We start from the raw sequence: 13977 nt of genomic DNA on the forward strand, positions 1-13977 counted from the left end.
CTCCCACGAGCTAATCAACGTCGAACATCGTCGTCTATTTTGCGTAGCTGTTGTTGGCGAGCTGCGAATTCATCGACCCCAATAACTCCCTATGCACAGATATGGACAGGCTTTACCTAGAAAATGTAAATAACTTATATAACACGTATACTAAACAAATTACAATAATAATAGTAAACACATGTAGTGTCTTGCGCAGGTAAAACAAATACATGTGGTGTCTTGCGCAGGCAAAAAACAAATACAATATTTACTGAAGTGCAATAGCCTTCGCTGCTCTTTATTTCCGAGCTTTTTCAATTAATTTATTAATTCAGTCAACAAGTTTAATGTACATCTCCGGTAAGTCGTAATTGGTGGACTGAGCCAGTGTCACCGTAAATGGGAGTAAGTACATATTTGCAGAGATATATTAAATAATAAATGGTCCTTCTCGGTTCTGCTGGTTCAGTAGTTTCTCATCACTCGCAGGAGTAATGCTTTAAGCCTCAGAATTAGGCTAAACGGTTCGGCTAGCTGTTACTCATGTCCGCAAAAATCACGGTGGGGTTACATTGTAAAGAGTAACATCTCACACATAAGCGACGCGATAATTTTTAGTCAATACGATGCCTTAAAGAATATTCTGCTTCCTAAACATAATATAATGAAGACCAATAGGTCCTACTTCCATAAGCTTCCGTTCTAGAAATTTCACATTAGGGTCCGTGAAACTATAATTACTAGAAGCAGTAAATCCAGGTCGTGGAATACTCAGTTAATCAAAGTTCCTTCAGTAATGAATTATTGATCGGAAAAAAATAGGAAGCGTATGTTACACCGGGGCAGTTCGTTTGTGCCATCTCACTAACGCTTGTCATTCTTGTACTGTCTAAAGTATTTAGCGCCATTACCCCCTCCACTTGTTTGCTTTTTTTAACATTAATTGGATCTACTTGTCCGCATGGCCATTCATTGCTTATATATATAATTGTTTTAATATGTCTTACCCTTATTAGAATTTGCTATTATTACTACAATTATCATTAATAAATCATTAATGTCTTCAACAGCAGCTACAACTTGATCAAATGCTGCTAAAGCTACCAGGAATAGAATCAACAGTAAATCTTACATTTATCTACACTTAAGTCTAAAGAAATAGAATATGAATTTGCAATGAGAATAATAACAAGCCATATTACTGAAGTTACGAAATCTCTAACAAAATTTTTTTGCCTAAACCCGCTTTACAACATCAAAGTGTCCGTGTCGTTCAAAGAAATCACTCTTGTTTTTGGATACTTTTTAAGATTTGACGTTGCAGGAGTCTCTTGTAGATGGGAGCTCAATTCCAACCGTACAGCTGGTATGGTGGAACCCCGTTCTAGTGTATCTAAAAAAAAGACAGTTCTTTTCCACATCATTGCTTGTTAAATATGATTCGACCAGGCGAGCTAGATGTGCCACAGATGTGTTCATATTTTTAATAGATCTCTAGTAATCCATAGCATCCTCCATGAAAGTTTCGAATTCTTTTTTATGGATGTATTTGCTGCCAGTAGCTGTTGAGGGCGAAACACCACGGCCTACATAATAGGCAGGTCGTCGGTAGCCCGTGCAGATGTTAATACGCGGCTGAACAAAGGCCCAGTATCCCTGGAAGTTAAAAAAAAAAATGATTGTAATCACATGTACTGACCAGGAATTTTGACTGGATGAAGCGAATTAGTTCGCCGAAGCTTTGCTATCGTACAACGTTTAGCTTCTATTAAATATGTTTAACACAATTTGAGCAAATTTCGTTCCCACTACCTCCTATTGAAAAAAAGTCCATTAACATCGACCTAAAGATTTCTGCTACAGACCTAAAGATTCTGACAGATTCTGCTAAACACAACAATTCATTCAATATTTTTTTTTTACCATGATTTTCCTTACATTGTTAAGATTTACATAATCATGTACATAATAAACACACCAACCTGGTTCTTATGTTCTTCCTGCACCCACTGAATGTGAGCGTTGGGGTACTTTTCGATCTCGGCCTTGATAAGATCAAAAGGGAACGGACACAATTGTTCTACACGTACTAGAGCTACATCAGAAACTTTGTCGGCATCGGCACGCGCTTTTTTCAAATCGTAGTATACCTTACCCGTGCAAAATAGTAACTTTTTCACAGACGAAGTGTTGTTCTCAGCTAATCCCTGGTCCGGAATAACTCGCTTGAATTCTGTCCCTTCGATCATATCGTCAAAACTGCTCTTAGCCTCGGGATGACGTAAAAGGCTCTTCGGAGTAAAGACAATTAGTGGCTTACGAAAAGGCAGCATGATTTGTCGCCGCAATACATGAAAATAGTTTGCCGGTGTTGTACAATTTACAACAATCATGTTACAATCATAGAGTTGCTTCATGAAGAACTCGGCATTAGCAGCGTCGTCGGGGAAGTGATCAGGTTCTTCGGAGCAGAGCTGAAGGAAACGTTCAGGACGGGCTGAAGAATGCTCTGGTCCCATTCCTTCCATGCCGTGGGGCAACATCATGACAAGCCCCGATTGACGTACCCACTTGGCCTGGCCGGATGACACGAACTGATCAATAATGCATTGAGCTGTGTTCATAAAATCGCCAAATTGTGCCTCCCACATGACAAGGGCGTTCGGGTTCGTCATGGAGAAGCCCAATTCGAAGCCGAGGATGCCATATTCAGACAGAGACGAGTTGCACACAGTGTATGGAGCTTGGTCCGGCCACAGGTGGCATAGTGGCCTGAAAATAATGTTCAGGTACGCCCATGCATGAATTAGGCAAGTTTATTCATAACACTATGCAGTATGTACACAACACCTGTCACTTCTGCTGCTGCATACCTGTATGTAGTCTTGTCCTGTGTTTGATGGTGGAGCACGTGGTGACGGTGTGAGAAGGTTCCTCGTTCCACATCTTGACCAGAAAGACGGACGTGAATGCCTTGTTTAAGAAGTGAGCCAAACGCCAGGGCTTCGCCTAAAGCCCAGTCGACCGTTCGTTGTTCTACCATGTCCAAACGCGCTTTCAGAATACGCTTGATGCCAGGGTGAATAGCAAAATTGCCTGCAATATGGGAGGTTACAATAATTATTTGATCTCGATTAACATTGTTAACGAATACCTAACATTGAATCCAACATTAAACACCAAATCAAATATCGAACAATCCAGTTTAAATAATGGCTCCACAACTCGTGTTTAAGTTTGTAAAAAGCAGATAGTGATCATTATGAAGCAGCTGAACAGGGCATATAATTAAGTAATGTGTCTATTTGAGTATACAATGCGCTACCTGGTGGAGGTGAAGAAAACACGGATCCAATGTGCTTGAGAACAGCTTCGGAGACACCGCTTGGATCGCAAACAAGAGGTGAACGATCGCCGAAAAAGCCGCTCCAAGGTGAATCTAGCCAGTCACGGTTGCGCGTTTGTGTTTCTTTTTGAGCATTCGTATAGGCCTATTGACACCAAAATGAAAAGTCTAGTTTTTAAACCCCTTGCTTCGTTTCCAATAATATTATACACTTGCATTATGTAAAATATACTAAACAGCTAAGTCCGTCCGAAATACAAAGCAATGTTATAGATGAAAATCCGTTTTTATGTTAGCCCTCACCTCCTGAAGTATGGCCTCATATCTATGCTTTTCTTCCTCAAGGACGCTTTCCGTAACGACGCCTTCGTCAACGAGCTTCTTAGTGTACAAGTCGAGCGTACCCTTATGTTTGCGAATCTTTTGATACATGAGCGGTTGGGTAAACATTGGTTCGTCCACTTCGTTATGGCCATTACGTCTATAACACACAAGATCAATGACACAGTCCTTTTCGAATTTCGCACGCCATTCAGCAGCCACATTGCACACATGCATCACAGCTTCGGGATCATCAGCGTTAACATGAAACACGGGTGCATTCACAACGCGGGCAACGTCTGTACAGTACGGCGAAGAGCGGGACGAACGGGGGTCGGTCGTAAATCCGATTTGGTTGTTGACAACAATATGGATGGTACCATGGGTACGGTAATCAGGAAGTTCCGACATGTGCATCGTCTCGTATACGATACCCTGACCCGAAAAAGCTGCGTCTCCATGGAGTACCATGGACATTACCTTTTTGCCCTGCGTGTCACCTCGATAAAACTGTTCAGCGCGAGTCTTGCCCAACACAACTGGATCAACCGCTTCCAAGTGTGATGGATTGGCTACAACCGACATTTTCATATTGCGGTTCGATTGACGATTGAGTCGCTCGTGACTCATGCCCAAGTGATACTTGACGTCTCCGGAACCCTCGTCGGCTGGTGTGAGAGATGAGAACTGTGTGAAAATAATTTCGAGCGGTTTACGGCATACATTGGCCAGAACATTAAGGCGGCCACGATGCGGCATTCCCATAACGATAGAATCGACTCCGAGTTCCGAGGAACGGTCAATAACGGTTTTCATAGCCGGAATCAGTACCTCGCAGCCTTCAAGACCGAAACGCTTTTCAGACACCCACTTCTTAGCAAGAAACTCTTCAAACTTCGTCGACCGCAGCAGACGTTTCATTAGAAGTTTCTTTTTGTCAGCGTTCAGGTTCATCACACCTGGAAACGACACCCACGGTTATAGGCTCATTATACTGTAGACAATAACAAACATATGGGCCCGCATTCCCGGAAGAATGAAAAATATCAGTGATTATGGAAAAGAAACTCACATTTAAAATATGCGCCAAACGGACGAAGTTTTAGCTAAGAAGCGGCAAACCGATTCATCATACCGGCTTTTATTGTACCTCAACTAAATTATTCGTATTAATTTGTTGCTCGAAGAGGCACGTCACGTCCACCGCTAACGCGTTCCGCTTCCAAATAAAGCCGCATGTAATAATCCGATTACATTACACTAAAAGCAATCTAGGCTCATTTAATTGCTATTTGTTGTAATGCCTTTTTAATATCAAATAACCTTGACTCTCTAGGGCTTCTGGAGTGGATCTGAAGTATCTGTATAGACTTTAATGATTAACCTTACAGGAAATGCCATGTAGGCTGGTTTGCCTCAAACTGTTTCTTTTATGGTCTATCCGTGCAATACATACGACCAAGTTCTAACCGTACTAACCAGGAGTTTCAAACTTCTCACGGATCCAATTACACTGATCCAGATCGTTAATAAACATATACTCGACACCGATAGATCCGCAATAGACATTTTCCAGCCGACGCAAAATTTCACGAAGCGGTAGTACCCCTTCACTTCCGCCAATGTACGTTGTAGAAGGTAACTTAAACATGCGGTCCATGTCTTTATCGTCTGAAATATTGTAACACCGAAAGTAAAGTATATAAGTACTGGATCCGAAAACTATCGTATACTACAGGTACCTTTTCTACACCAAATAATGTTTAATCAATGACAAATTTTCAAACAAACGCAGCCACTAAGGAAACAATTTTAGAAAAACAAAAGATATTAAGAAAAATAAATGTAAGGAAAAAGCTCTCTTCCTTATTACTCAGTAATTTAGCTGTTTAGTTACTAATGGTAACTAACTATGTTTGGCAGCTAATAATACAATCGGTGACTTTTGGACGACACCACAGGAGAAACAGATTTATTTAAATTTCGTTCATGCTGTGAGCACAAGAATCAGTGTAATGGATACTCTAGAAGCCAAGCGAGTCTAAAGAAAATAGAGCAGCTAACATGTTTATTACTAAAAATCTGGGCGGTTTTTATCTTTATCGAAACTTCTGGACTTCGAAATTTTCGGAATTACGATTTTTCGAATCGAGAAGATTTTCGGAATCTTGCCAAATGTCATTCTCCTCGTCTGTGATATTAGTTTCGTTTTTATACGCTTTCATTAAGGAGATGCGCCGCCATTGCCCGGTTTAAGCAAAGCCTCGATCTTGTGCAAGACTGACAAACAAAATGTTCTTGAATTTAAGAGTAAAAATGCTCGATTCAACAAGGAAATAATTGTTGGGATTGCTCAATTCTAAGAAAAAAACTGACGATTGAACAGTGCAAGCATGTATAAATTAAGACACTGGTATCTAGAGGAATATAGATATCAGTACAGAAGAAACCCCCACAAGCAATTGAAAAACAATCAGCTGAGCATTTTCTGGTGTGAACATTAGACCGGCTTGAAACCACGTACCGAAGTTGGCCTTGTAGCGTCCCACATCTCCAGAGGTACGTTCCAATCTGCTGATACCAAGCGGGTCGAGGTTTGCATAGAAGTGACCCCTGATCTAATCATCTCAAGCAAGCATGGCCCGAGAATAGTGTTACGTAGTGGTAACATAGCAGAAAGCGCAATTTTCAAATTTAGGTGAAAATCAGAACAGCCGTAAATATAAAAAATGAGCATGTCTCAGCATTGGATGCAAACCGGTCCCGATCCCCATTCCCAATACATAAAAAGCAATATAACAAAAATAGTGACGATTATTTTTATATATACGGGCACGGAGATGGCGAAAGCGTTAGTTTTAGTATTTGTTTGTTCATTGGATCAAGTTTTGCACCCGTTCGAACATCCCTCGTTCACATTATGAGTCCACACAAAGTCCGGTGATGCAATGAATTTAGCAATTAGATAAAGATAGTCAGTATTTCCGGGTTTGTTAGTAAGGGTCAAACGAGTCGAGCATTTTGAGTACAGGCGGATGTTAATTGCAGGAGGTATTTAAAGGTATTTGTTGAGCGGTGTAATAATAAAATCAATGATGATTAGTTCGGATTAAATTATAGTGGATGAGGTTGGTGTAGGCGGCGAAGTGCGATGCGATGCAGGTAGTTGGTAGATTTAATGAAGTTAGCCCCAAATCGAAGGCAACACGAAGAAGCCGCGTGTAAAAGAGACATCAAGCAAAACAACGGCAAAACACACACTGCGTTAGTAATAACATCAACTCGTCCTCTGTGTGGCCCTCGATTAGTGGGCCTAACGCCTACCTAGCTTATAACCACGAAGAACGCTCTCTGGTTCTTTAAGGCCGTTTGATCCTATGGGTGGTACCGGCAGGATGCCCAGTGGGTCGAGATTAGCAGCAAAGTGACCTCGTACCTAAATTAACACAGTAATCAACAACACAAATAATATTACAGTCATGATTAACTGATACTAACTGCACTAATCATTAAATGGCCCAGAAATGAAAACGCGCGGAAGATGCAAAAAACATTTCGCGCATGTCACCCTAAAGAATTTTTGGTAAAAGTGAGTATTTTATTTACATATGTGGTTACCTAAAAAGATATTTGTTATTCGGAAAATACACTTCGACCATGCGTTGCTGTGAAGCGGTCACAGCAGTCATAAATGGACGCTATTCCTATAATAATATTTCTTTTAAAAATTCGTATGTTTTAAATTGAGATTCAGTACACATCTGAAAACCGATGACGCTGGAGGATTAAGGGCCACAATTTGATTAAGAACACGCCACAATACTAAATTAATTGTTTGTTAAACTTTGTAAATCGGTGTATTGACCAGAAAGACGACAGTTTTTTTTATTTCCATTTAAACACGCATATGAGCCTCTAGGCAAAACTAACGAGTTTTGACTCACAAATACCTGGTATGAGCGAATGATAGCCTGCACAGAGAGATGGTCCTCGATATCGCGAGGAGCTGCTGGAACGACTCCGATCGAAGACGAGGGACCGACAGGTACCTGCTGAGGTGCAGCGGCAATGCCCATCGATACCAGTGTCGGAGGTGTTGTATAAGCTTGGCCAGGACCATGTCCTGCAGCAGCTGCTCGGAAGAAAACGTCCCATGACTAAATAGATAATGACGAAGAGAAAATATTAACAAAAGGACCAATTACTCAGTAAAGATTAGAGAAAAGCGAGTGTACATTAATATGGGGTGCCTTAAAACTCGCAGCAGAGTTTTTTTTTTGTCAAAAATATTCTGTGCAATAGAAGCATTGAACGCTGAGGCATTATTTTCTTAAAATGCAGAGAACTTCTGTGCTTTCATCTCGTCAAATAGTAATCAAGTAAAATATGACAACTGTCAAGCCATCATGATTGTATATATATTCTGTACACATATATACACGTATAGTTTCAGTCTTTGCATGGAACTAATGGTTTTCTTCACTAATGGGTTCTCTAAAGGCTATATCATTATAAGGACCATTTAGAATATATTGACGAAAGTTCAGCCGTAACTGCGCAGTATGCAGATATTCATAAGTTAATTCTAAAATAGTAATGAAACTGTGCCTTGAGGTTGATGATGTAAAGCCACACAAACGTGTCCCTGGCGCTTTACACTCTATTAGGGCTGCATAGATCCTTTGAAATACTATATACCTCACTGTTGACTCTTTTTCAGTAACACCAAGCGCCCAGTATAATGATATTTCAAACGTCTATTGCAATTATTGGAAAACTAAAAAAATTGCTACTTTTCTAACATAAAGCCTTATGGTTTCATGAGAAATATATTGCTTTTGACAACCTATATCATATTCTGAAAAATTTGTATAAAACCTTGTATAGAATAAAAGTAACAATTAGATGCATTTGAAGCACAATGACAACCTTTTTACACCAGTGGCATATGTTAGTGGTGTAGTTATTTTCTAAAAAACAAACACCGTAATAATAATAATTCGTAGAACGAGCCCACTAGATGCACCGAATGATTATATATTTGTTAAATATGGCTCTGAAAGAAAAAGTCAATATCTATTGAATCTGAATATCACGGATTTCCGATTTTCATAAAAATAATATTCAAAAATTCTAATAAATAATCATATACATATAGACATATCATTTATAGAAAAACGGTTCTTTTAATTTTTATTAACAGGGTTTTATTAAATTTGTGTGCACCACACTATAGGTTTACACGTTTCCTAGCTTCAGCAGGAAATAACCTGACACATCTTTCACATTCTGTTCGTTAAAGCCTCCTAATGCATTCATAACCAACCCAAATATCAGAATCCCAAGCCTTGTGTCCTTAAAAAAGATAGTTAATGTCACCGCATGCGATAAACACACCGGACAAAGGGAATTAACTCGAAAACATTTCGAATGGTTTCGGAGAGGTGTTTATCTAGATTGCAACCTAGCCGAAGCCTTTTGACTGAAACGGATTCCATAGTCCTCATATTATTGCAGCATGATACGGAGCGGCGTATGAGGATAAACATAACCCAACGGGTGTTAACCCCCAAAAGAAATTTTACCTCAACGCCGATAATGCGCCTTAGTGGGTCGGCGAATGTATTACATCACGTAATAATACAATGGCATTCTTCAGATAATATACCTATTATAGCGTGGCAAGCTTACGATGATGACAGCTATTTTCAGTTCGAGAGAATTTTTTTTAATTCTAGTGAAAAAACGTTTAATCCTTGTCTAACAATGATTCAACCGCTTTCAAACACCGCTTTCAACAGCTTTTAGAAACTATATAGACACGAAATGAAGATTTACGATACCACGCACAACAATTTGTGCTTGTGAAAATTAGACTGTGCTCAAAAGTCATCTGTATGTCATATGTACGAATTTAATAAACCTACAATGTTTGCAAATTGAGGGGCTAACAGTATAATATCACATTTCAGCTAAATCACACTTTCGCATCATCTCCGTCATAGCCATGTCCTGGGCCCACACTTAAAGCACCGTATTTTGTTGAAGGTTGTGGAGCCTCCTGCCCAGCGCTAAATCGCTTTTGACATAATGCCACAAATTTTTGATCGAATTCAAGTCGAATGAATTTCTAGGCCATGACAGAACCTTGACACCTTACCTAACCGTAGCGATAATCACTTCAAAGACACTTCATCACAACAATGGTTCTACCCAAAATCTCAAAATGCGACCGATTTGGAAAACACCTTTGCGCGCACTTGGTTTAAGGCTTTTCGCCCGTTCACTGTAGCTTAAGGAACGCAATACGATTGCAGGGTGCTTATGGACTAACTCCGCACTCTGTGTCAGTCTAGGTACTAGAATTCTACTCTTACACGGCTCTTTTCGAAGTTTAAGCACAGCTGTAACAACAATCTTTGAGACCAGATCAGTTCATGGCCACACGTTATCGATTAGAGAGCTAGAGTCATTTATAAAAACAAAAAAAATCTAAAATCATAACTATTGTGATCATTTATGTTACTCCGTGGACAGAAGGACCCGAAATCTGAATAGTGCATAAAACCTGGAATATTCACGCATATTGTGATGAACAGTATCGTCTACCGTGTCTAGGCATTTGATTGTTGAGTTGACTGATATAGCATGATTAAAAATATTACTATACGTACACAGAACGTGGAAGAGAGAACCAATCCCGCGTATAAAGGTAGCAGTTACGTACTTAAATCCTTGTAATGCATGCATCGACAAAAGCCTTCACTGGCGAAAATATTCATCTTTTCGTTGCGGTTCTAAATGATCCGACAATATTTTACCGTTCTTCTAGCCATAACTATGCGCAGCTTGTTTGAAATATACAAATCAAAATGTTCACGGGAGATAACGAGACAACAGAATAGCCAGGTTATCGTAGATGGAAATAAATCATTGTGTAAGGTCTACTATGTTAGCTAATGGAAATCTACGCTGATACAACTGAAAAAATTGAAAACCCCAAAAATGTTATATCGTCAAAGCTACAATCATAGTAGTTAAATAATTAAATAATTCGCTATTTCTACTATAATTTATCTTCATTTCAAGCGTCAATAAATTTTATATGCTTTTAAAATCGCTTTGCGAATGGTTGAAGGAACCAAAATATTACTGCCAGTCTGCAAATGCCAACCGATGTTCTCAGATTTTCACTTTAATAAACTAGAAAAAAAATAATTCCGTAATAATTAATATGTTATGAAAACATGTGCGATTTCTCACAAATCTGAAAACGCGTGAGTTAAAGTAATTCAGTGCTATTCAGATTGCACTTGAATCAAATATACCGCGAACGTTCTGTATCTTCATGGAAATATCGTTTCACAGTCAAGTTTATAGATCATAAAACACATTTCGTTATAGAACGTCGCCCTCCTACAGCGTTTTTCATTTGACAATGCAGCATCTCTTCTTCAATATGGCGGAATAAAATGTTTGGTGTAAATATTGCGTTGCTTTTTAAACAAATTGACTTATGTTCTAAAATTTCTAGAACTTGACGAAACGTTAGAGCTGCACGACTTTTCTGTTTGTCGATACTCTACAGATCAATTTCAGTATTCTTTTTATTAGATCTAGGTTTTATTTTCTGCACTCATTGAGTCGAAAATTTAATAAATAGCGAGTTCAACTTATTTGATTGACCGCATCCGTAGAGTAGTAGACGTTTCGACGCATAACACTGAGTGCGACATTATCAGATTATCAAATCATTTATTTTAACTGTAACGCTAGGATGAAAAATTATCTGATGTTTAGAAAATACAGGTGGGAATGACCGATAACCGAGGCTATAGGGGCCACTTGACTTCTTCGGGTACACCGTTAACCCTCATTGAAGTGCTGTTTATGTACTACAGGCATACTCAGTTTCATGTGCTAGCCGGATAATAACTAGTTTTACAAGAGGGTAAGCGAAGGTGGGTGTATATAAAAATACTGAAATGACCGTCTACTACAGTTTACATAGTTTTTGCTGGCAAAAGTCTTATTTTTCGTACTTTTCTTCCAGACTTACTTGACTTCGTACAATTTACGCTGCCCAAGCAACTAACAAATTCACCACTTTTGACTTCGTCTCCTTCGAACCTAACTAGTAGCATTAGAAGATGCCAAGGAACCAGGCCTACAACAAAATGTTACAGATAACCTGGTTCTGCTCGCCAAAGGAACGTTCCATTTCACTGAAAGTTTGCACTCCTTACGTGCTCCATGGTCACGAAAATTATAGTTCGTATCTACTTCAGTCGACGATTCTTACATACGTTACCTAGCAACATATATAGACCCTATAGCTGTTTACCATTCTATGCCATATATCGTGGCGGCCCCCAAAGTTGCCAGGTTGTTGATTTTGTTCGGCCCAGAGCGGCTGTTTTGATCGGCTACCCTATGCATTACTATAGCCGTGCCACCAACTGGCTGACTAACCTGGCAATGACTTTGCTGGCGCTAATGTCAACAGCTGCAGGCATGCTTACCACTACCACTACCATCATTATGCCCTTCCGGCTAGAGCAAAAACAGAGCAAATAAGCTCTTACACAGAAAACAGTAAGCCCCCTGGCCTATGTATTTGTTGATGTATGTATGTCTACACCACCAGAAACAAAACTTATTATTTCCAACCAACGTCAACCGCACGAAAAGAAGGACTATGGATTTGTGTGATTAACAGAAGTCGCGATGTGCTTATTAGTATTCATATAAAAATAAATAACATAATTATTAAGCGTATGTATTAAGCGTATGTAGGGAGTTACTTAGTGTGCACTTCATGAGATTGCTCGCACTGAATGCAAAGAAACCGTACAAGAATTGAGAGAAAAATAACGAAAGCTTTGAAAGCATTCCATGCTAAATGTTACTAACACTCACCTTATGCACAGAGTTTGGATCAGATTTCCAAGCGCGGAACATTTCCTCAACGTACACTCCACTGCTGCCATTTAGAAATGGTTCTTGAGCAGCACGGGTCTGATAACTAGCCAGCTGTTGATAACTACCACTTGACTGTCGTGGCAGATGGTGTCCAAATCGGTCCCGATTCAGGCCTACTGCTAACGTAGATGGTCCGCAGGAGGCGCGGGGACTTCGGCCAAGAGAAGCCGCCCGTAACGCTGGATTCAGTGTCCGCATGACGGTGCGGGCCCGCTCCATACCGCCACTAAGTATACGGAGTGCCAAGCAAGAACTGCACACCACTAAATAGTTCAATAGATTTCAGTTGAAGTCGCAGATAGCTACAGAAGCACTTCTATTTTGGTCTCGATTTCGTTTCCTACTGGCTTTACACGTTTGTCCTAACGCCACCTGCACCTAACCAACTGATTAACTAGCTGGCCACGGAATACTGGTACTCTCTTTTACTACGTGTTGAGAGATGGTGCACTCGCTTCAGTCTGTTATTATCCTTAAACTAACCTTGAGGGGTCAGAATGGCTAAAAAACGAAATTTTGTCCTACTTTATGGTTGTTCAGAAGCCAGCGTTCTTTATCCGTGGTTAAGCCAGATCGTCGCTGCTCTTGGCCTGCCTGTACTGCTCGCTTCTCGTAGCAGGTCTCTTGCCTTGTGTATGACCCCGACCAAGTCTTGTGCCGGACCGGTCGGAATGCCCGCCCGGTTCCATTGATTAAAGCTTAACGCGCAGAACTCGGTACCGCTATATGACATGTACACTTTAAGTTCAACGGTGTTGATATCTTTTTTTAGTGGCGTATCTGTATATGGGCGCTCCTTACATATAATACATACAGGATAGTGTTAAAATATTTATATAGGATAAAAGGTGCTTGACATATCAGTTATCAAGTTTTTACTATATAGCGGTGTATATATATTTTGTATATATATATATACACCGCAATTCTGCGACAATGAAAACGTCTTACAATTTAATAAAATGAGCAGCTTATTTCGCCCTGTATTTATACTCGTTTCTTAAAAATATTGTACATATTTATGCGTCCTGCATTCTAAATAATCTCTACTACATTATTTCAGTGGACTATTATTATTAGCTCTGTTTATGTCTGGTGTTCTACTGTGGTGCCTAATACTAAATGATACGAAAGGAAAAATACTTTAAAGGATATTAGGTCAATTTAAAACTAAAATTTAACCTGAATGTCCACCAACAGATTTTAGCCCCATATTAGATGTATTAGAACGATTTAAACTATTTTAGATATCTACGTGAAAAACAAATACACTAACGATCGCACATAGGTTTAACTCTTATATATATATATATATATATACGTAGTAACGTTTTCTTCCTATAAAA

The 13977-nt window shown here is 39.6% G+C and overlaps 1 protein-coding gene across 1 annotated transcript; it reads right to left on the minus strand.

Annotated features, from left to right (window-relative positions):
* Positions 1-249: 249 nt before the first annotated feature.
* Positions 250-13277, minus strand: Ogdh (oxoglutarate dehydrogenase Nc73EF). Its single transcript, XM_022851450.2, has 9 exons — positions 12569-13277; positions 7600-7806; positions 6974-7085; positions 5129-5320; positions 3632-4608; positions 3308-3473; positions 2856-3078; positions 1965-2754; positions 250-1638 (listed from the first exon to the last, which is right to left on the minus strand). Exons 1-9 carry the CDS (start codon positions 12848-12850, stop codon positions 1477-1479), a joined length of 3111 nt encoding a protein of 1036 aa, XP_022707185.1. The 5' UTR covers positions 12851-13277; the 3' UTR covers positions 250-1476.
* Between the last annotated feature and the right edge of the window lie 700 nt (positions 13278-13977).

Source organism: Varroa jacobsoni, unplaced genomic scaffold (assembly GCF_002532875.2).
Source record: "Varroa jacobsoni isolate VJ856 unplaced genomic scaffold, vjacob_1.0 contig00224, whole genome shotgun sequence".
Taxonomy (NCBI): Eukaryota; Metazoa; Arthropoda; class Arachnida; order Mesostigmata; family Varroidae; genus Varroa; species Varroa jacobsoni.